The sequence below is a fragment of the Hirundo rustica genome, chromosome 24 (assembly GCF_015227805.2).
Source record: "Hirundo rustica isolate bHirRus1 chromosome 24, bHirRus1.pri.v3, whole genome shotgun sequence".
Taxonomy (NCBI): domain Eukaryota; kingdom Metazoa; phylum Chordata; class Aves; order Passeriformes; family Hirundinidae; genus Hirundo; species Hirundo rustica.
In genome coordinates, this window is record NC_053473.1 from 5,737,175 (window position 1) to 5,761,176 (window position 24,002).

At 56.7% G+C, this 24,002-nt stretch overlaps 1 protein-coding gene across 2 annotated transcripts; it reads right to left on the bottom strand.

The window, feature by feature from the left end:
• Positions 1-138: 138 nt before the first annotated feature.
• Positions 139-22,638, bottom strand: RASSF5 (Ras association domain family member 5). 2 transcript variants are annotated; one of them, XM_040085488.1, is made up of 6 exons: positions 22,488-22,638; positions 19,109-19,221; positions 5,541-5,654; positions 4,404-4,701; positions 3,626-3,741; positions 139-3,004 (listed from the first exon to the last, which is right to left on the bottom strand). In XM_040085488.1, exons 1-6 carry the CDS (start codon positions 22,636-22,638, stop codon positions 2,852-2,854), a joined length of 945 nt encoding a protein of 314 aa, XP_039941422.1. In that variant the 3' UTR covers positions 139-2,851. The 2 variants fall into 2 exon arrangements, with proteins under 2 accessions (XP_039941422.1, XP_039941423.1); XM_040085489.2 differs by lacking the exons at positions 19,109-19,221; positions 22,488-22,638 and adding an exon at positions 14,241-14,488.
• Positions 22,639-24,002: the final 1,364 nt, after the last annotated feature.

The window sequence follows — 24,002 nt, forward strand, 5'->3', positions numbered from 1 at the left end:
CCAGCACAATCCCGGGACAGTGCAGTGTGTTCTGCCATTGAGTAAAACCCACTCTGGCTTAGATTTCATCCCTTTAAACATTTACAGGTATTGAAATCAGGCATTTCAGCACCAGACAAAAGAAGGGCAAGAGATTTCTTTAATTACTGACAGTTTTATTATCATTGTCTTGTACACTGTCTGCATTTGAACAAATAGTTCCAGAACCTTCAAAAAAAAAAAAGCTAAGAGTGAGACATTTTGTAAAAATGCCATAGAATCACTAGGGAGTAGTAAAAATAAATTACAGCATTGCAAAAATGCATTTCACTTTGCCATAGAAGCTCTACTATTCCATCCTATACACATTATTTTACAGGTTTTACAGTAGCCATGGAAAATAAACTCACACGACCTAGGCGAGACAATTGCTAACCAAAGGCACTGGCAACAGGAGTTTGCGCTTAAAGAGGGGGCAAATACTTCTAGAAACAGCTCGACTGACCCATGAGAATTTCAGTTCCAGCACCCACCGACTCTTCAGATGCCCCCAATATTGAAAAATAAACCAAAAAAAACCCAAAAGAGCGAGGCCTGCTGGTGGCAGGAGGTTTTCAGCAGCATCCACAGTGATTGCATACGAAGCCATGCCTTCTACAGACTGTCAAAGACATGCTGGGGCCAGGAAGGGAGAGGGGACACTCACCAACACTCACCAAAAAAAATAAAGGGGAAAAAAAAAAAAAGGAAACCTGCACAACTTTTAGCCAGAAAGAAAAGGGATTTCAAACCAAGCGTGTGGCTCTTCCCTCTTGAGAGCCACTGGCAGTTTTTTTACAGCGTTTCTTCCCCGCGGTGGAACTGAAGTATTTATACGGTGCTGTCAAGGCTCAAAGCACCAGACAAGCGGCATTTAAATGAACAGTGAAGTGCTGAGTCTGCTTGTGGCCGGACAAACAGCCCCAGAGCGTGGTGAGCGCTGCTCTGCGGCCGCCAGCAGCTGTTAAAGGTCGCTGGGTGTAGAGTACAGTACAGCTGGAGGCTCCTGTGCACCAGAGCCCGGCGAGCAAACCCTCGCTGCTGACCACGAGCTCGGCAGAACGCGGCTTCCACGCCAGCCGAGGGCTCCGAGGGATGCAGTTACTCTCGTCAGGCTTAGAAACAAACATACTCAGAATCTGGAGGGGAAAAAAATAAAAATAAAAAAATCCCAAGCAGTCACCACCTTCCAGAAAGAAGCAGAGCGGTTCCTCATCCCTCCCCGGACACAAGGGCCTTGGTCACGCCAGGGCTGTGGGGACAGCAGGGACGAGGCCTCTGCACGGCTTCCTCCTTAGCCCAAATGCAAAGTTTTCACACGAAAGGGGAAAAAAAAAAAAAAAAAAAGGCACTGAGGTAAATTTTAGACTCCTCCCCGTTCCCCAACACCCTGCTGCCTCACACAAAGCCCTTCTCCTGCTCCATCCCCAATCCAGCACTGCCATTCCCTGTTCCCTGCGCTCTGCTGCGGTGTGAGCAGAGGCAGGGCTGGCCCTGGGTGTGTGCAGCGTGCTCGGGAGGAAGCACTGAGGGTGAACATGGGACCTGTCCTCTCCCTGCAGCATTCCCGGCCCGGCAGAGATCCAGGGAGCGAGGGCAGGGACCCGCCCTGCAGCTCCAGGACTTGGCTGAGGGGTGCTGGGCACGGTGGGAGCCCTGAGACAGGCAGAGAGAGACACTTGCTGTCCTCTCCCGACTCCACGGAGAGAGCAGATCCTGGGAAACTTCCTGGACGTGCAGGACAGCACCAGTTGAGAGTGGGGAGGGAGAACAGGGCGCAGGGAGGGTGTGACAGGGACAGCAGGGCTGGGACGGCACTGCCAGGAGCGGGAGGAAGCACAGCTGAGGTGAGCAGAAAGCAGCCAAGGACAGTAATTCCCTTACTTGGTGCCGCCTCCACACCCCAGCTCCTCTCCCTCGGGGCCAGGCACGTTCACAGCTCAAAATCTGAGTTGTGAAGGGGTTTTGAGCTTTCCTCGGATGGACACGTATTGCTAAACCTTCAACACTGAACCCTCAGCCTGTGCCCCAACCCTCACCTTTACACTTTTCAAACAAAATTTCTGGGGACATGGGTCCCAACTCCTACGGAGAACTGGTGAAACACTGGCTAACTTAGCTAAGCATCAGGGACGGTTACTGTAATCCAGCTCTTTTCAACATTAGAAGTCAAACAGAATCAAAATGAATGATTTTTCCTGGGAATTACAATTACCAAGCCGCAATAATATTTACTAACACACTCTTGGGGTGTTGCAGCCGCCTTGGTGTCACAGCCTGGCATTTCCCTGGCTGCCTTAGCCCTGATCAAGCCCAGGGCTTGGTCAGAGCTGCAACACCCACGTGGTTCGGTGCAACAACCTCCTCCCCTTTCCCTGCTGTTTCCCCGTGCTCTCCTTACGAAACCAGAACTGGGCCACGAGGGCACCGTGGGCCACAGCTCCTCCAAACAGGAACAAGCAGCTCGCTGGGAGGAGCGGGAGCAGCAGGAGCTGCCCTGCTCAGAACTTCAGCCAGCAGATGGGTCCCGTTGGGTGTCGCACCGAGAATTTTCCACGCAGCCTCTCCAGCGGATGGCAGGGCTGGGAAAAGCCAAGCAGCAGCTGTGTTTGCTTTGCTGAAGCTGTTTTAAAAACAGCCTTCCCGTTCTTGGACTGGCTCCCGTCCTGGGAGAAGAGGTTTCGGAAGAAGAAAATGCAATAGGATCATTTTAGGGGTGCTTCCAGTCCTTATGGAAGGTTGAAGAAGGAGAATGACGACTAAGGTGTCCTGAGAAGTCTTTTCATTTAAAAACAGTCTCTAGCTTAGTCTGATGCCCAGTGCCTCCTGAAGGTTATCCAGGTTTGCCTCGGGCTTCTTTCAGGGTCTGTTGCAGTCTCTGTTTGAACCTCTCGTACTTCCTGTGCACTTGCTGGATTTTGTCCTTCTCCTCCTTGTCCAGGATCATCAGGAAGTTCTGCAGCTCGGGGATGGAGAACGCGTCCCACTGCAAAAACCAGCAGAGAGGCAAAGTGAGCACACACCTTTGTGGGCTCTCACCTCTGAGTCTGTGAGGAGGAGCAATAAAACACATCTCAATGATCTGATCTCCAGGGATTTTGGCCTCATGTTGTTAGAGATGGGATAAGGGGCCACAGCATGAAGGACCACCCCAGTCCTCCCAGGATTTAAGGGATTCTCACGTTCCCAGAGCACGGGAAGCAGAATCCTGCAGGATGCAGCCGCTCCCAGCCTTTGCTTCGCTGTGGTGGGGAGCAAGATGTCAACCAAAAACTGACTGAATTTATTACCTGAGCGTCCCTGGCTTTTACTTAAATTAGTGCATTACCTATAGCAGTGCTCAGCTAATCTAATTAGTGAGGATTAACCCTGAGGCCTGCCGGGTTCCATAAACAGATTATGGAGGGGCCATCAAACCTGGCCTCAGCATTTCCACAGCTCGGGTTTGAATCGTTTCATAAACCCCCCCCAGATCATTTAGGAGCAATAAAAGACCAACCCAGCCCTCTTAGAGAGAAACAGCCCTTTTAGTGCTGCCCCTGCCACACACCTCCCAGCTCTGCCACGTGCCCCACATTGGTGTGAAAACCAAGAAAAAGTCACCAACCTCGACTTCCCCCGTTTCGTTTTCCTTCAGCACAAAGCTCAGCACGTCCGTGTCGGGGCCCGCCAGCAGCCGCAGGTACAGGGGGTACTCGGTGAGAGGGAGCTTCTGGAAGAGCACTGCAGGGACAGCACACACCCCCAGTGAGATCAGGGCTGCCAGGCCAGAGGGAAGCTCAGCCTGGAAAAGGATGCTCAGGATCACAGGGCAGAGTCTCTACCACAGGTTCATAAAGATCCCTGTAAGGTCTCAGGTGGTTCCAGCCCCTTCTGAGAACACAATTCCCTGCTAGCCTAAGCAGCAGCACCTCCTGTGGAGGTCTGGCTCTTGATTCACCGCCCCAGTGAGTCCTACAGTGTTACCCTGGTTTGTCTGAGCCTTGTGGTTTTCTTAAATGGAGTCAGATCTATTTAGTTATTGTACAATATTAAGAGCAGTTTTCTACCTTTCTCACAGATGTAACATAAACAAATCCTTTGTTTTTCATTCTCTGTCCTTTGTTTGCATATTTCTAACCTGAAAACAATTGTAACTGACAACTGGTCTGGCCGCTGAGGCTGAGGGGTGGAAACCCCAAAAAGCCAATCTTCTGCTAGACCCACAAATGTATAAAAAGTAAAAAAATAAACAAAGGGGCTCTCTTCTTCTCTCCGCTCTCTCAGCTGGGAGCTGGATCGGAAGGACCTCTGTGAAAATCTCTTCTCTGCGTGTGACTGCTTTGTGTGTCTCGGTGACACTACAGGACCCCAAACAGAAGCCAAGCTCAGCACCCCGAACTCACCTTGCCCATCTTTCCGCATCTCCTTGAAAAGTGCAAACTTCTGGGGGTTATCCACCACCATGAACTTCTTCAGCAGCCCCTGGATCACCTCGCTCACCGTGGTCGTGCTGCTGATGTGCAGCTGCTTGATGGCATCCAGGGGCAGGTAGAAGGAGGTCCTCTTGTCCGTCATCTCCGCCAGGTTCACCTCCTTGAGGGCATCGTAGATGGACTGGGGCCGGATCCCGGCCGGCACCGTCACGGGGCGCCGCAGCTTCAGGTGCACCTTGATGAACCCCGTGTAGGTCCCATCGTCGTTCTGGGGCAAAGCACACAGGGATCAGGCTCCAGGCAGCTTTTCCAGCCCCTTTCCCAGCACAGGAGGCCGGTCTGCAGCGTGGGGTGACAGCAGGAGCTGCCCCCGCTCTGGGAGTTCCAGCGTTTGTCATTAATTGTGTCAAAAATACCCGGTGATTTAGGGACAGTCACTGCTGCTTTTCTCTTGGCCATGACTCAGCCCTTCCTCTCGTCTGTGGGATCTTGTTTTATCTCAAACCAGCCCCGCTGCGAGGCAGTTATGGAAATTCCCTCGCATGGAATTTGTAGCTGCACTTCATATGGATTTGAAACCCCCTGGTTCAGCAGGATCTCCCAAACTTATTCCGTGTGTTTGATTTCCCTTTTAAGGGATTCTCACATCTCCATATAACAAATCACCCCTGGACATCAGCTGATCCCACCACAGGTCTCTTTCCCCACCCTCAGCTCTACAAAAGTGCAGGAATCAGGAGGAAAGCCTGGCTCTGCACGGTGCACCTGGGAAGCCTGGCAGTGGTGAGGGCAGAGCACCTCTCTCCAGAAAGGTTTTGTGCTCCTAAACCCACTTCCAACAGCTGCTCAACAGCCACCGTGACTCAGCCCCACCGGGGACAAGACTCTGTGGCAACTCCTTGCCAGAGATCAGCGCCAGCAGGAGGGGATGGAGGCAGGGAAGGGTCACCTGCAGCAGCAGTGACACTGCAAAGCCAAGCTGGAGGAAAAGCAGCTTGGGAGCCACTCTCCCCCCAGTGCCACCTTCCCCGCAGGCTGGCCCCGTTCAGAGCCCACAGAAACCAGCAGCAGTCTGTGTGTGTGAGGGGAAACCAGCCCAGCACGTACCAGTTTCATCAACAGGCAGTTGGTGACCTTTGCATTGTACTTTTCAATCTTCTGTTTGATCTCCTGGACGGTCGGAGGCTCGGGTTTTTCTTCCTCTACCGTTTGCGTCGCATTCTGCAATCAGAAGAGGGGGGCTTTAGCTGCTTTGTGTCTTGGGTAAGGCTCCATCTGTTCAGCTCCACGTTTTCCTGGGAAAGCGGGAGCGGATCCTGCGCTGATCCTGGGCAGGGATGACGCAGGTGGGGACGGCCCCCGAATGTGCAGGATGCCACATCCCTCCCCCAAACCACCCCTGACACGCACTGGAGGGCAACACAGGATGCACCAGTTGGTGGCACAGAGCAGTAAAACAACCCAGTACAAATCAGGGCAAAAAAATCCAGCCTTTAAAACCCACTTTCAAAGCAAAGCCACCTGTACCTGCGAGCATTTATTTCCTTCTTGCCAAACAAGAAGAAAAAAAAAAAATCCCATCCTATTTTCAGTGTTCACGGCTCTGACTCCCAGAAACTCAAGCAGCTTCCAGTGGGTTCACCCAGGCAGAAGCTGGAGTTAAATCTCTCACTGCTCTTGTCCAAAGCTTGGGAAATTATAGCTCAGAGCAACAAAAGCAGACGAGCAGCAGGCTGGCTGTGTGAGTGATAATAAATCAGACACTGCAGGGCCAGCCCAGGCATCCCAGCCCGTGTCAAAAACTGCTCAGCGTCTGCACAGGATCACCCAGACGGGGACAGAGGCTGCTGCTGGCCCGGGTTTGGGGGAATTTCCTCCAAAACCAACAGATCTGACCTGTCAGAGGGCTCTACGTGAGGGCCAGCCATGGAAATGTCACTAATGAATAATCACAGAATCATTAAGGTCAGAAAAGATCTCTGAGCTCCAGCCCAGCTGTCAACACAGCACCATTAAACCACATCCTCAAGTGTCACATCCATGGCCCTTTCAACACTGCCAGGGATGGGGATTCCTCCACCACCCTGGGCAGCCTGTTCCAGCTCCTGACCAGCTTTCCACAAAGAGATTTTCACTACTCTCCAACCCAAACCTCCCCTGGCTCCCCTCCAGCCAGAAGGGCAGGTCTCCCGTGCAGCAGTGCCTGCTTTATCTGCTCAATCTGCAGCAAACGAGCCTCTGTGTGTCTTGGGCAATGCTCAGCGGGCTGGATCTCCCTGCCCAGAGCTCTGCTGCCTTCCCAGAACTCATCACCTCCCCTGGCGACAGCCTGGGAATGCATCTTGCCCAGATTTTCTGTGGGCTTGCTCAGAGGCTGGCATCAGCAGGGAGCAGAAAGCGTGAAGGGATGTGCCGTCAAGGCTGGGAAGGCTCAGAAGGAAAACTCTAACCTCTGAGGAGGAGGGAAAAAAAAAAAAAGGGAGAAAAAGGCAGCTCGGGGAGCAAAGCTCGTCTCTTCCCAGACAGCCCCAGAGCACAGGGGACAAGGAGGCAGCAAGCTGTAAATAAGCCAATATCGCCCCAGGCCACCCCTGGTACTTCTTTCAGGAGGAGAATCAAGCAGAGGACAAACGGAAAGCCTGGCTGCAATCTGGCAGGGCAGCTGCAGTGCTGGGAGTGGGGAGCCCTGGGCTCCTGGGGGCGATTCCCCAGGGACAGCTCAGAGTTCACAACCTCCAACCCAGAGCAGCAATCGGCTCCTCAGACACCCACGGGAGCGGGCACCCAGGGGACAAGGGTGACACCGGGCTGCAGCCTCCTCGAGAGAGGGAGAGGGGCTTTAGACAAGGGCATGGAGCGACAGGACAAGGGGTGACGGCTTTGAACTAAAAGAGGGGAGATTTACATGAGATACTGGGGAGAAATCCTTCCCTGGGAGGGTGGAGAGGCCCTGGCACAGGGTGCCCAGAGCAGCTGTGGCTGCCCCTGGATCCCTGGAGCAGCCTGGGACAGTGGAAGGTGTCCCTGCTCATGGCAGGGGTGGGATGAGCTTCCAGGTCCCTTCCAACCCAAAGCTTTCCTGGGTTATTTGAGAACTGCACATCAATATCCCTCTATCAGAACTCCCCGATCTGTCAGAGTCCTTTGGCTCACGCTGCACTAAGCCTTGGCCCCACACAGGTCAGGGAGTCCTTAAAAATCATCTTTAGAAATCATGCCGAGGGTTGAGATTTTGAAAGTAGCACGACGGAAAAGAAAAACAAAAAAGAAAAACAACAACAAACCACACCCCTTCCCTGTAAGTTAACAGAAGATGAACTCTCAGAAACCCTGCACTTCCTCATGTCACCCACGTCACAGCGCTGGGACAGGCACAGCTGTGCTGCCCCTCACCAGGGCTGGCCCCCACCCCAACCACGCAGTGAGGGAGGGCAGGGAACCCCCACGACAGGGGACCCCCAGGACAGGGGACCCCCAGGACTGTCCCCTCCTGCACACAGAGCCGTAGCTGCAAGCTGAGGGCACCACAACATCATCCATGGCACAAACACAGCCCAGCACGGAGAACATCCATCCATGGATCATCCATCCATCTGTTCATCCATGGATCCATCCCCCATCCCTCCATCCATCCATGGACCATCCACCCCTCTACCCATACACGCACAGCAACAGCAAACCCAGCAGCTCTGCCTGTCCCTGTCCCTGTCCCTGTCCCTGTCCCTGTCCCTGCAGTTTGCAGGGCAGGTCCCTCCCCTCCTGCGATGTCCCCAGCCGAGGGACAGGAGGGACACAGCTCGTGGCAGCAATTAAGAGCCTTGGAGCAGCTCGGTTTCCATGGAGGGACACGGCACAGCAGGAGCCTGGAGCAGCCCCGAGGCAGATGAGGGGAGCTTTGGCTCCCAAGAAACCCAAAGCACTCCCAGCAGGAGGGGGCCCGGCCCAGGAGCACGTCACCGGTGTCACACGGTGTCACCCTGCCAGCTCCCCCTCCTCCTGCACCCTCCCACTGCAGGGAAAGAAAGTTTTGATCATTTCTTTCGTGCATCCATCCCACCACAGTGAGCACAGTGACAAGACAAGTGTCTGGGTGAAACCCACACAGTGGAGTTATGGGAGGAAAATTAAGGCAAACTCCAGGCAGCATCCCAGAGGATCCAGAGTGGGGCCACCCCAGCTCCAGGAGCTGTTTAGGGATGGGGGAGCCCATAAGGGCACTGGGGATCCAAGACCCCAACCCTTCACCTCTCCTTGCCACTCAAGTGATGCTCAGGCCAAGCAACACCAGGAGCCCCCCAAGCAGGGACCACCCACCCATTCCCAATCCTGCAGACCCAAATATTCTGCTTTTCTGCTCCCAGACCCAACCCAGCCCAGCAGCACCAGCCCCGTGGTGCAGGAGCCCTGGGAAGAGAAGTGCTGCTCCTCCTGCAGTGCATGACCAGATCAGCCCCCTCTTGCTCCTCACAAATCAGCCCCAACCTCCGGTTGTGCAAAGTCTCTGGTGCAGAATCTGCAATTCTGCCTAAAGGAAGAAAAACAGAAGCTTTTAACCATAAAACCGTTGCCACATTTCCTGTTGTACCGGGACAGGATGAAACGAGCTGGTAACAAAAACCGCATCTCTGATCTGCACCTCAGCCCTGCTGGGCCTGCAGCTCTCCTGCGTGGAAAACAGGGATGGGGCAGCTCAGCCACCCTTGGGATCACCCGGGCAGCGGCTTCAGGGCAGGGCACTGGTGTGGCAGCCACAGGGGAACGGGCACAGGACAGCGGTGTGACAGCCAGGGGAATGGGCACAGGACAGTGGTGTGGCAGCCACAGGGGAATGGGCACAGAAAGGACACTGGTGTGGCAGCCACAGGGGAACGGGCACAGGACAGTGGTGTGGCAGCCAGGGGAACGGGCACAGGACAGTGGTGTGGCAGCCACAGGGGAACGGGCACAGGACATGGGTGTGGCAGCCAGGGGAACGGGCACAGGAAGGACACTGGTGTGGCATCCAGGGGAATGGGCACAGGAAGGACAGTGGTGTGGCATCCAGGGGAACGGGCACAGGAAGGACACTGGTGTGGCAGCCACAGGGGAACGGGCACAGGACAGTGGTGTGGCAGCCAGGGGAACGGGCACAGGACAGTGGTGTGGCAGCTACAGGGGAACGGGCACAGGACAGCGGTGTGACAGCCACAGGGGAACGGGCACAGGACAGTGATGTGGCATCCAGGGGAACGGGCACAGGAAGGACACTGGTGTGGCAGCCAGGGGAACGGGCACAGGACATGGGTGTGACAGCCACAGGGGAACAGGCACAGGACAGCGGTGTGGCAGCCAGGGGAACGGGCACAGGACAGCGGTGTGGCAGCCAGGGGAATGGGCACAGGACAGCGGTGTGGCATCCAGGGGAACGGGCACAGGACACGGGTGTGGCAGCCAGGGAAATGGGCACATTCCCCGTGGCACCGGCAGGAAAACCACGGGCAGCCCGGAGCTGCCAGGAGGGCTCCACGCCTGCTCCATGGAAAACCTTCAGCACGACACTGCCCAGCCAGAGTTAAAGACACTGGCAGCTCGCTGGCATGGCCCAGAGTCAGCAGGTGAAGGCTTTGCCAGCCCCGTGACGCTGCCAAAAAGCAGCTGGCGAGCAGGGGTGGCTGCAGTGACACAGGGACACTCAGGACACGGGGATTTGGGATATCCACTCTCCTCCTCCGCCTTCCCCCTGCCCTCCACGACCCACATCATTGCTCAGCTGTAAGAAATGTGATTGTAAGGAATGACTGGAGCCGCAGCTGGCACTTGGGCTAATGCTCCGGGGGACAAAGGCTGCCCGGGACAGCTGCGGGAAGGGGCAGGACCGTGGCACACAAAGCCCGTGGCCCGGGGCTGGGCAGCCTTCAGCACCCGCTCTGTGCAAGCCAGCACTCAGCTAATGAGCTGTAAACTCCTGCCGGGCTCTTACGGACAACCCAGGAGCCACCGAGATGATGGTGGCAGCTCTCAAAGGAGCTCTAAGCCAAGAGACACAACAAGGAAACCTCCAGTGACGGGTACTTCCATTTACAAGGATGCCAGGACGAACACACCCCGCATTCAAAGAGCACCCTCCCTACGGCCTCTCACCTTCTCAAGTCAACACCCGACTTAAAAACCTTTTAAAAGCAGCCAAGGCAGCAGCTCTGCACCACACTGGGGCCCCGTTTTGGGAGTAACAGCTGCAGGTGGGGCCCAGGATCTGCCCCACCACAGCCCCGCTCCAGGAGCTGCTGTGGGGTCACAGCCTGGACGAGCAGCAACTCACAAACTGGGGCTTCACCAGCAAACCAGGCACGGGAAAGCAGCAGAGGCAGAAAGTCTGAGTGTGGTGGACACTCCTTGGAGCCAGGGCCACCATCCCTGGAAACCCAGGACCACCATCCCTGCAGTCAGGGCCACCATCCCCACCCCTCGCTCCCAGCCAGTTCTCCTCACCAGCTCTTTCCTCAATGAATTGGAAGATCAGAGCACCGGGGATGGAGCTGGCCCAGCATCACCCCGCTCTTGGCAGTCTGATCTCGGGGCAGGAGTGGCCAAGTCCTCCCTGGTGTGCTCGGGCACAGCTCCATCCCCGTTTCCATCAGCCAGGCTGTGACAACTCGCATCCCCAAACCCACGGCCCAAGCTCTGCCTTTGGCTCCTTGTTCAGAGTGCAGGAGCATTTCAGAGATCTCCTCCGAAGAGATTTTATGACCTTCAATTTTTCCTCTTACTAAGGAAAGATTTGTCTTAAAACACCAGAAAACAAAGCCTGGAGAAGCACGTGTGAGTGTCCCTGGCTGTGGAGCTGCAGTTCAGAGCAGCATCACCCATCCCACAAACACAGCCCAGCACAAGGGACTGGGAATAAATGGGAATGCTTCAGATTGGAGTCAGAAACGGGAGAACCAGCAGCTCAGCTCTGTAAATCCAGCTGCAGCAGGGGGTGGTGGCAGCTCGGGGACATCGGGGACAGGGCTGTCACCAGAGCTGGGACATCTCTGCTCTCACGGAGCTCTCCATCCCTGCACAACACCCAACACCTCCCCTTCAACACCCACTCCCAGGGTTCACAGCACTAAATTGGGAAAGGATCCACTGCTCCAGCACAGACAGGCACGGGGGAGAATCAGACAAGAGATCTGGACCGGAAAATCCACACAAAAAACCTTAAATACCCCCAACATTTCCCTCCCTTTGAGGAATCCAGATGAGGTGCTGTGGTTTACTTCGGGGTTCAGAGGAAAAGCTGTGCTGGTCTAGAGCAGGGGAGAGGGACGGCTGCTGCATTTCAGAGAGGTTAGAGCAAGGGAAGACGGGCTCAGTGTTTTGATTGCCATGGAGATTTCACTTAGAAACCGATTTTCCTGCCACATCTCAGCTCAGCACTCAGAGCTGACAAGGTCCTCACAGGGAGCTGCATCTCAGGGGGGTCCAGGCTGGAGCCCTGGGCACTGCACCAGCCTGGCCATGCCCCTGCTGCCCAGCCAGCCCCAGCTGGTTCCCTGCACCCCACAGACCTGCCCCGAGCACCAGCCGGCCCTGGGATGATGGGCAAGGCTGGGTGGGAACTTGGAGATCCTTTCAACTAGCCCTTGTTTGGGTTCTGCCCCTCCATCCCTGGACATCCCCGTGCCCCCTTCCCTCTCTGAGCCAGCTCTCTCATCAGCCACCCATGCAGGACTCCAAGAGGAAATTTGCAGAGTTTTAAGCAGTGAGGCTTCAGGCAGAAGCCACTGAAGCTGGGGAGGCCCAAAAATGCAAAGTAATGGATCTCCAGGGGTGAGGTCACATCTGAGTTCTAAACCAGCTCTCTGCTAATGAAGAGTGATTTCGCTGATGGTTCTGAAAATAAAAAGGAATTACAGCATTCCTAGAAAGAGGCTCTTCAGACTAATACAGTTCTTTCAATCAGAAAAATGCTTTCTGTAATCCCACAGATCAAATCCCACTCCGTTCAGTGCCACGCAGTGTCTTGTGTGTCCCCTCCTACCCACCCACACCTCATTTCCTCCACAGAGATGTCTCCTGTGTTTTTCAGGACCTGTATCCCTAAATTATCCATATTTGGCTTTCTCCTGCCCAGAGCAGTCCCTGCCACACTGCCAGCCCTGTCCTGGGCTCAGGAATCACTCCTGGGCGCCCTGGGATGGACAATTGTCACCGTCCCAAACGCGTCCACCAGCTGAGCTCGCTCCGGGGTCTCCGCTGGTGTTTTCACCCCATGGCCAGGAGCAGGTGGTGAAAAACAGAGCTCTTGTCACACACAGCTCTTGCAGGGGGTGGAAACGTTCCACATTCAGTAATTGCCACTTAAATAAGGTGCAAATTAAAAAGAGAGGACAGGGAGTGAATCAGAGCCTAGGAGAGACGTCAGCCACTTCCTCAGTGTCCACCAGCTCCTCTTCCCCCTGCAGGACCTGCGGCACCACCAACCCCAACCAAGCCAGGAACAACCCCCCAAAACCTTCCTCCACCAAGGCCTGAGTGTGGTTTCCTCCTCTGTGAGAATCCACCTCCTCACACAGCCCCATTACATGACACCAGCACGGTTAGTGCGTGTGGGGGGGTTTTTTGTGTTTTTTTCATGCACAGGAACCATTTCCTCCCCACAACACCAAACCCCTGAAAGGCTCCATCTTCTCTGACAGCCTGAGCTCTGCCACCCACGCTGGTCATGTCCAGGTGAGGAGCTGGGTAAAAAATGGGCTGCAGCAGCCCCTGACCCCCCTGAGAGGGAGAAATCCCAAACAGCAGCAACAGCAGCAGGCTGATTTCCAGAGGTCCCCCGGGATCTGCAGTGCCCTGGCTCAAACAGAGCAGCTCTGGCTGCACCAGCACCCCGATCTCCTCCATCTCCTCCACAAATGAATCATCAAATGACATTTAAAACCCAGCAGTACGTGCCGGTTAATCATAGCGAGAGGGAGCTGCCGGCGAGCGGGGAATATCCCACCTTAAACCATCTCTGCAGAGAAATTCAATAAAATTCCCAGCTGATTGAAGCTCCCCCTCCAGAGCAGCCCCCCCTGCCCGAGGAGGTGCTGCAGGAAGCTGAACCCCAAAGCAGCTGCTGAGGGCCGCAGCTCTGCAGCCTCGGGTGCAAATGCAGCAGAGGCTGAACAGGAGCACGTCGGTGCCGGTGGTTTACAGGAGGATTTGAAGTGAAAAAGCTGCTCCCAGGGCCAGATTTGATCTCGGGTTGCTGCAGGGTTCTCGTTCCCCTGTGAAACTCCCACTTCTGCAGCAGCGCCTTCTCCTTTTATGCTCAGCTCTGGTTGGGGCCCCAAAGTTCATGACAGGGATTTTTAATTAATTTTTTTTTCTTTTTGAAAAACAGACGTTGAAAAACTGTGGAGCAGCCTTGTCAATGCTGCTGAGACACAAATCTCACCCTGGGTGAAACACTGCCCGGCCAAACCCTCCGTCCTTCTCCAAGGCAGGCACGCACAGCCCCAGGCTCCCGGAAGAGGACCCCGTCCATCCTCGTGTTAATCACTTCACGGATTAATTCTGCCCTGAACTTTCCCATCCACCCCACAGGCGCAATTTTCACCCGGGGCGCAGATTCTGCGAGGCCAAACCACAGGTGCCCGACCGCACCGAGAGCCGGCTCCTCCGGCGTGAATCCCCGCGGAACGGGGAAAGCCGGCAGGGAAAAGGCTGAGGAAAACCCGCAGCGGTGCGGACCCCGCAGAGGAGAGGGCAGAGAGGGCAGCTCTGCCCTGACCCCCGCGGCGGCTCGTTTTGGGCAGCATCCGCGGCATCGCCAGCCCTGCGCACGAGTTGCGTTACCTTGGCAGGGACCTTGCTCTGAGCGCTGCGGAAGAAGGAGGTTTTAGCCGTGAAGAAGCAATCCTCGAGGTCTTCATCCAAGCTGCAGTAGCCGCTGCTCATGCTGCTGCCGCTGGTTCATGGGAGCCGGGCGGAGGCGGGGGGCTGCGGGCGAGCCGGGGGGCTCGGGGGGGGCCGGCGACCATCGGGGTCCCCGCTCACATCACATCACATCCCCGGCTCGCCGCTTATCTGCGGCAGCTCCTTCTGCTCATCGCGCTCAGCAGGCAGCCGTGCCGGGTAACCCTTCCCTTCCCTCGCCTCCCGCACCCGCCTCCGCCTCCCTGCGCAGCATGGAAGGGGCAGAGCTCCCAGTCCGCTCCCAGCCCGCTCCCAGTCCGCTCCCAGTCCGCTCCCAGTCCGCTCCCAGTCCGCTCCCAGTCCGCTCCCAGTCCGCTCCCAGTCCGCCGCTCCCGGGGGTGCCCGCGCAGCAGCGGCGGCTGCATCGCCTCCCCTTCCTGCCCTCGCCCGGCGCTGCCGCAGCCCGGCCACTTCCTCTTGCAAAATTTCTCGCCCCGCTCGCAGCCGAGGTGCTGGGCTTGGCCCCGGCCCCCTGGGGACCTGCTGGCACCGCCTCGGAGACCCAAAACGCGGTGCCACGCGGGGCTGGGGGCTGCTCCGTGCCCGCTGGAGCATCCCCCGGAGCTGCATCGCCTGAGGGAACGGAGGCGGTGGGAAGGGGGGAGGCAGGTGGGGATGCAGCTCGGACAGCCCTCGGGCTGCCAGCAGCCCCTGGCCATCACAAGTGGGTGCCTCTCCGCCCAGCGGCTGATTCCAGAGCAGCGGGAGCAATTTCAGCGCCCAGACTGAGGCAGCTTCCACTGCAGCCCAGGAAAAAGGAGTTCAGCTCCCGGGTGCTGCTTTCACAGCAGCCCTGACCTTCCTGCTCGGTGAAGATCACGGGGATTTGTGGGGCTGGGCAGGGGAAGGGCTCTGCTCCACACAGGGTGCCACGGGGCAGGGACACCTGCCACCATCCCAGGGTGCTCCAAGTCCTGTCCAACCTGACCTTGGGCACTTCCAGGGATCCAGGGGCAGCCACAGCTTCTCTGGGCACCCTGTGCCAGGGCCTCCCCACCCTCCCAGGGAAGGATTTTTCCCGATATCTCATCTCAGCTTGCTCCAAGACCTTCCCAGCAGCCAGCACCAAAACCTCTCCGCTTGACAGACTGCAGATGTTGCTCCAAACCCTCCCAGCAGCATCTGCTGCAGAACTTTGATTGCTGCGAGGCTTCGAGAGCTCCGTGCCCACCACAGCACACAAACGGGGGCGTCGATGGAAAGACCGGCAACATCTGCAGCTCAGAAAGAGGAAGGCGAGAATCCAAGTGCCTTATTTACAGAGGGAATAAATGAGGCACGTTCTTACGGCAGCAGTGCGTTCCTGCGGCAGCACAGCCCCCTCCGCTCCATGGGGATAAATTTAGAGGAGAAAGAGGCTTAAATTGAGCGTGTGCAACACCAGCAGAAAGCGAGGCTTGGGAGCATCAGCACCGGGGTCTTCTGCAAAGCCTCAAGCCCAAAAATTTCCCAGTGGAACCAGGCTGCAACCTCTGGCTGCTCCGTGGGATTCTCCGAGAATCCCTCTTTTATTCCTTGCAGTCTACCTGCTTGGGACATCAGCTCCATAAAATAAAATACAACAAAGCCAAACAAACCCCCATAACTCTGAGCCCTTTGCCCAGCAGCAGCTCCACATAGGGGTTACCTGCACATCAGCCCCCCAAAACCCCGCTGACCCCGGTGCCCTGCGCAGTTCACAGCACACAGCCAGCCCTGCCGAATCCAGGGAACAAATTCCTGGTGCTGCCGAGACCGGTGGAGGGTTTTGGCAGCTTCAGCAGAGTCTGGATGTCACCCTGGGAGGCTGATTTGGGACCCAAATGTAAAACACTCCTAAATACTTCACTGGATCAAAGCCCAAGTGATTAATGCCTGGCATTACATGGTAACAGTCCCTAAATAGGTGATATTAAAATAGTTATTTCTCTGACGCTTCCACTTTGCTTAATTTTGATAATATGATTTAATGACTTCCAATTATACCAGCTATTAATTTTTCCATGTGTTTTCAGGCCTCTTCCCCTCCTGCCATTGTAATCAGGCATCCTGTGAGTCTCCTGCTGGAATATTGACATTATTTTCCCTCCATCCTCCTCTTTTCCAGCAGCAAGAGCTGCCTGACCAACAGAAACCCTCCAGGCACATGGCTGAGTGCTCAGATCAAGCAAACCTGGCAATGATTTTTTCCCTATCCATTATCCATGAAGAATAATGGAGCTTCACTGCAGCGATTTAGCCTCATTAACCCTCAAACCAGCCCCCACAGCCCCAGCACAGGCCAGGGGAACCCTGCCAGGGCTCTGCTGCGCTGAGGATTCCCAGGTGCAATCCCCAGCCTTTCCTGGGGCTCTGGGATGGGCTGATGGATTTCCTCCTGCCCGCTGGGATTGGAGAGACACTTCTTGTTTCCTTGGCAGGGGAAGCGTCCCCCTCCCCGGGGTGACGCCAGGGCGGTGGCAGGGTGATGGATGGCCACCAAGCACAGGCTCCCAGTTTGTTATTAGCCCATCAATAACCCTGCCCGGGGTGATGGCCCTGGAGATGAAACGAGCCTTTCTCGTTTTCCCCAGAGCCCAGCACACGGTGACATCCAGAGGAGGCGGAACCACGCACAAATTTAGCTTCACCCCCTTACAGAAACACCTGGAGTGGAGAACCAGCTCTGAGCCCTTTTGTGATGCGTAATTTAGGAAGATCAACCCCATCCCGCTTCAGGTCGCTCCCGGTCGTTTTATTCTGAGCAGCAGCTGCCCAGCCAAGGGTGGATGAGAACCAAACCCCACGCACCAAACAGAAACCCTTCGTTTGCCTTTGGAAAAGTGCAAAGCTCCCATCTCCAGTTCTGCACGAGCGCATCCAGGTCCTCCACAAAGAGGGATAGAAACAGGGGACTGCAACGAGGGAGAGGACACAGAAGCACGGAATCATCAAGGCTAGGAAAAACCTCTGACTGAATCCCACCAAGCCAGATCATGAAGTGCCACGTCCACTCACTTTTTGAGCACTTCGAGGCGCGGTGACTCCACCGCTTCCCTGTTCCAAACATTTCCAAAAGGCACGCAGAGCCTGGAAAGGCTCCATCCCAGCCAAATCCACTCCAGGCAGGTCTCCCAGCCTTGCCTTAAGCACCTCACATCTCATCTGGCGCGGTGAGATCCTCCCTGTGCCTCCCACGCGGGAGTCGCAGACACGGCAGGACCCCGGCGGGGATTAAAGCAAAGCTGAGCCTTCCGGAGTCACCCTGGGATTACTGCACGTCCTAGCGCAGATTGAAGAGTCTCCATCCCGCCGGGACTACTGAAACTCTCAAAACAAGATCCTCGGAAATCCGTGTCCTGGAAAACGCCGATTGCCCGGCACCGCGCGCCCCGCGCTGGGACAGTTCCATCCCGGAATCCGATCCTCCCTTGCAGGCACTGTCCCCGCGTGCAGGTGACAGCGGCGTTTTGAACACGACACAGCTCCACTCACACCTTTACAGGGCGGGAGGGCGATGCCCACGCTCCCAACCTCCACCCTGCCACGCAAACCCAGCCGGGCGGGGCGCGGGTGACACGGGCTGCGGGTGACACGGGCTGTGGGTGACACGGGCTGCGGGTGACACAGGCTGTGGGTGACACGGACTGCGGGTGACACTGGCTGCGGGTGACACGGGCTGCGGGTGACACGGACTGTGGGTGACACGGACTGCGGGTGACACGGACTGCAGGTGACACGGGCTGCGGGTGACACGGGCTGTGGATGACATGGACTGCGGGTGACACGGACTGCGGGTGACACGGGCTGCGGGTGACACGGACTGCGGGTGACACGGACTGCGGGTGACATGGGCTGCGGGTGACACAGGCTGCGGGTGACACGGACTGCGGGTGACACGGGCTGTGGGTGACACGGGCTGTGGATGACATGGACTGCAGGTGACACGGGCTGCGGGTGACACGGGCTGCATGTGACACGGGCTGTGGGTGACACGGACTGCGGGTGATACGGACTGCGGGTGACACGGACTGCGGGTGACACGGACTGCGGGTGACACAGGCTGCGGGTGACACGGGCTGCATGTGACACGGGCTGTGGGTGACACGGGCTGTGGGTGACACGGGCTGCGGGTGACACGGACTGCGGGTGACATGGGCTGCGGGTGACACAGGCTGCGGGTGACACGGACTGCGGGTGACACGGGCTGTGGGTGACACGGGCTGTGGATGACATGGACTGCAGGTGACACGGGCTGCGGGTGACACGGGCTGCATGTGACACGGGCTGCGGGTGACACTGGCTGCGGGTGACACAGACTGCGGGTGACACGGACTGCAGGTGACACGGGCTGCGGGTGACACGGGCTGCATGTGACACGGGCTGCGGGTGACACTGGCTGCGGGTGACACAGACTGCGGGTGACACGGACTGCAGGTGACACGGGCTGCGGGTGACACGGGCTGCATGTGACACGGGCTGCGGGTGACACTGGCTGCGGGTGACACAGACTGCGGGTGACACGGGCTGCGGGTGACACAGGCTGCGGGTGACACTGGCTGCGGGTGACACAGACTGCGGGTGACACGGGCTGCGGGTGACACAGGCTGCGGGTGACACGGGCTGCATGTGACACGGACTGCGGGTGACACGGGCTGCGGGTGGCACCACCAGTGACGCTCACTCTGACCAGCCCTCCCTCCTGGAACACCCCTCGGGCGCAGGGAATCGGCTCCCCGCGGGACATCCCGGCGCTCAGCACGGGCTGCGTCCCCCCGGGGTCCCCGTACCTGGCTGCGGGCCGGCGGCAGCGCGGTGTTCTCTGGGGACAGCTGGCTCTGGCACCGGCGGCAATCCAGCTGGATGAGGCTGCGGCACTCCTGGTGACACGTGTACCTGCAGTCTGCGGGGACGGAAAGGACAGCGTGAGGCGCCCCGGAGCTGCTGCTGGGGCTGGGGACAGCGGGGGGACAGCGGGGGGACAGCGGGGGGACAGCGGGGAGGGGCGGGATTGAAGCCAGAGGGATTCCGGAGCTGGAGCAGGCACATGTCCCCGTTCACTGTCACGTGTTCACACCTGCACATGTCACTCCTGCAGGTGAGGAGAGGCACCAGGATACCTCACCCAGAGCAAAAACTGCTCCCACACCCTCTCTCCAGGGAATCCTCCGTTCCTGCATGCGACGGAGCAGCACAAGCTGCATTCCTGCCACGCATCCTGCTGCCTCGCTGACACATAAAGGATGGAAAAACATCCTCAAATCCCACCAAAGCACCGGGTACCACATGCCAGCTCTGCTCCAGGGAGGTGTCACCTGCAGCAGAAGCTTGGCCAGGGTACAAGGAAAGGATCCTTCACCTCCCACCATCGGGAAATATCTTTGCACTGGACGGACGTCAAACTATTTAAGGTCACTGAATATCACAAAGGTGTCACTGAATATCACAAAGATCATCCAGTTCCACCATCCCAGGGTGCTCCAAGCCCTGTCCAAGCTGGCCTCGGAGAGCTCCAGGGATGGGGCAGCTCCGGTGGCAGAGGCCACCAGCAGCCCCAGATCACCCCTGCAGAGGGCAGGGACACGGCCCAGCCCCAGCCCAGGCTGTCACCTCCTGTCCCCAGGTGCAGCAAGGAATTTCTGGAGCGGTTTCCTTTGGATGCTGACCCAACGCCAGGCATTAACCCCTTCATGCACAGGTGACTCTGCACAGAGCAGCTTTAACCCCTTCAGGCACAGGGTCCTGCTCAGCCCAGCTGCAGAGGGGCTTGTTCGGCCAGCTCCAGTTATCCCATATCCACAGACATCACTCCTGAAACCCCCTCCCTCAAAGTCCCGGCTCCTCCAAACCCTCCTGACTGCAGCAAACAACCTCCTTCCATTTTAATGGCCCACCTGAGCCTTTTAATTTTTAACTGCCGTACAAACAGCCTTAAATTTACTTTTTATGCTGTCCAAAATTCCAGAGCGGTCACCAACCTGGAAAAAAATTAATTATATCCTAAAAGCAAGGCAAGAGAGTTCACTCCAGAGAGGGATGTGGGTGCCTGTCCCTGCACCAGCCCCAAGACCTTGCTAAGAGCCACTGAACTTGTATTTTAAAGACACATCTTTTTTTTTCCTTTTTTTCCCTTTTTTCCCCCTTTTTCTTCCTTTTTCTTTCTTTTTTTTTTTCCCCTTTAGCATTCGGGTCATTGGTTTTGAATGTCTGGGGCTTGCAGGAAAGCAAAGGAATATCCCATGTTTGCTCTGCAAACTGATTTCTGCTCAGCTCTGCTGAATTCTCCAGCGCCTGAGAGGGAATGAGAGGAGCTGAACCACTGCTGGGAGCCGGTGCCTGAGGGGGGAAACATCAATCTCCAGGGGAAACAGGGAAATCATTTATCATTTATCGTTTAACATTCATCTGGCGTGAGCTGTCTGTCATTCTCCTGTTCTGAGCCAGTTGTCTCAAGCGAGCCTGGGGGGAAAAACAGGGAAATTTGGATTTTTTTTTTTTTTTTTTTTTTTTTTTTTTAATTAGAGATAAGCTGCAGTCACACAGTAATTTAATGCATGACCTTTCCAGCAACTGGAACAGCCTTTTAATGGGGGACGTTGGCCAAGTCTTTGCTGGAGAATGCTCCAGCTGTGGGCTCACCTGAGCATCTGCCACCACCACCAGGTCCCCTCTGCCCGTCTGGGCGCAGATTTCCACATTTGGGCGGCTCCAGCAGGCAGAGCCAAAGGTGTGACACAGGTAATTTGGAGCCCAGAAATGCCAACTGCCAGGCACTTCCTGCGGATCAGGCCCACGGTGGCATCTCTTTGTGGGATTAAAGCGTGACACCTCCTTAGTCACCGCCACCTATTAACAGACCTAATCGCTGGGGATCCGGTGGGGAGCACTAATTTTAGAAAGCCTGCACAGCTTTAGGAAGCAGCCACGTGAGCGGCTTGCCAAGAGGAGCAGGATGCCTCCACTTAGGCTTTAAGATAATTCCCATTCCAGTCGAACAATGGAACACTTGGAAATGGAGTTTCTTTCTTTTAAAAAAAGAGAAAGGTCATGGTATTGTGAAAAACTTTGGTGGCTGAAGGGAATTTCCCTTTCTCCACAGATAAAGCCCCTTTCAGGGGGATAAAATGAGTGAAGCAGTCCCATATAAATGCTCATCTCAGTGATTAAACACAGGACTGCAGTCACAGAACGGTTTGGGTTGGAAGGGACTTAAAGCTCTTCTCCCATGGGCAGGGACACCTTCACCTATCTCAGGTGGCCCAAACCTGGCCTGGGACACTTCCAGGGACGGGGCAGCCACAGCTGCTCAGTGCCAGCGCCTCCCCACCCTCCCTGGGAAGTTTCTGCAGTTCACCTGCGCACCCCAATGCTCCCATTCCCACCCCCAGGATACCGCAGACCCCACGGGGAACCTTCCAGCCTGAGTGGAAATGGGGCCAAGAGGAGAAGGAGGCTCCTCAGGTGTTGGAGAGCTGGGACAAGGTGGCAGAACGGAGATTTCCTCCACTCAGCCTCCGCAATCCTCCAGGGGCTCACACACCTCCAAGTGCAGGCTGCACCCGAGCTTGGGTGTTGCAAGCTCTGCTGCTTGGGGTGCTCCTCCCGTGCCTGACGTCACCGCGGTGACCTCGGCGGTGGCAGCAGGATGTGGCCCTGTGGCACCAGCACCCGCTGAGCCAGCCCAGGGAAGGGTCTCAGTCCTCCTGCAGCCCCCAGGGCACGGATGCAGCCCTGCAGTCTGGCCTTGGCAGCTTCAGGTCTAAACCAGATGGTTTGGGTTCATCTGTTTGCAAACACTGCGAAGCCCCAGGGGCTGTTCCAGGGCCCCCTGGGTGACAGCCCCACCTCTGCCAGGGCCCTGTGTCACTGCAGCACCTGGAGCACGAGCCCAGCCCCAGCCATTATTTAACAAACCCCCGATTTTCCTTTGGGGGCACAGCAGCGGTGCCCCGTGCAGGAGATGCCCTGTGCCTCTGCAGGGCTGCAGAGGAGCCAGAGGAGGAGGTGAAGCCACCGCAGGTGCGGTGCCAGCCCCGTGCCCGCCCCGTGCCAGGCAGGATCCCTGCGCTCAGCAGCGCCGAGGCAAACCCCGCACCCCGAAGAGCGGCACGAAACCTTCAAACCCGGCCAAAAAAAACCCGCAAAACCCCAAAGCCCAGCAGCACCTACCTCTGACCAGCAACACCTCCCTGCTGGGCCTCCTCGGCAGGCGCGGTCCCGTGGGCCAGGGCTTGGATTTGGGGAAATGCCTGAAGATTTTACGGATTCTCTTTGTTACAAGCCCGAAGCAAGCGGCTGCTCCCGCCTTCCCGTCCGTCATCCTGGGCAGGGGCGGCCAGGAGCTCTCCAGGCTCGTCCCAACCCCAAATGCTCTGGGATGCGGCGGGAGTTACGTTGTGTCTGCTCCCACGAGAAGCCTTTTCCCCCACGGAGATAAAGCGCTGACATTGTCCATTTACAACCTGCTGCCATCTGACCGGGCTCTGTATTTATTTTTTTTTTTCTGGAGCGGGGAGCGCAGCTCAGGGCTCGTGCATCTCCTGCAAGCCGTGGAAAACTTTCTATTTCTGGGGCTTTTTGCTTGATAAGATAAAAAAACCCAGCGGAAGAGATTAGAGAGAGAAAGCGCAGGACTCGGCCGTGTGCTGGGAGGTCTCTTCCCGGCATCCTCTCTTCCCTCTTTGCTGCTTTTCCCTTGCAGACTTTTAAAGTTTTGAGGGATTAAAAAAAAAGTCCCCGGTGTTTAATCAGAGGCTAAAGGGATACACCGAGATCAGCTGTATTTATAATATTGATTTAAACTCTGCACATAGTTACGAGAGGCTCGTAAATGCCTTTCACAGCATCGGTGAGAGTCAGGGCGTTTTAAAGAAGAGGGAGAGTGACTTTTTTAGTGATAGGACACTAAAAGGATAGGAAGGGGGATGGTTTTAAACTGAAAGAGGAGAGATTTAGATGAGAGATGGGGGATAAATCCTTCCCTGGGAGGGTGGGCAGGCCCTGGCACAGGGTGCCCAGAGCAGCTGTGGCTGCCCCTGGATCCCTGGCAGTGCTGGATGGGGTTTGCAGCAGCCTGGGACAGTGGAAGGTGTCCCTGCCATGGCAAAGGTGGCACTGGATGAGTTTTGAGGTCCTTCCAACCCAAAGCATTCCATGTTGGATCTCCTGTAGCAGGTGTCAAGTGCTGGGGTGGGACACAAACACCAGCTGAACAAGGGCCCCTGAAATCTGCCCTCTGCCCCCTCTCCCAAATCCTGCACAACACAGGGAGTCACAAAGGTGGAATTTAACCAGCCCAAAGCCCACCCCAGAAGCTGAGATTATCTCAGGGGGCTTTCTCAGCCCCCCAGAGAGCCCCTGTGCACCTCCCTCCTTCCCGCAGCCCCACCAGCCGCCTCCCCTGAGCTCCACCGGCGCGCAGCAGAGGGACAAGCCCCAAAAACCAACCTGCGAGGTAAGAGCTGGAACCTCGGCTGGTGCCTCTCTCCATAAACCCTTCCCGAGGCACTGGGCCGGAATGCAGCAGGAAACATGACCCTGGGAGACCTGAGGCACCCCAGGAGCCTGTCCCAGGGCTCTGGGCAGGTGCCCGTCCCTCCCCGCAGCCCCATCTCCTCCCAGGGAGGAGCACGCCCTGCCCGGGGCAGCCGCGGTGGGCGGGAGGCACCCCCGGACCCCACCCTG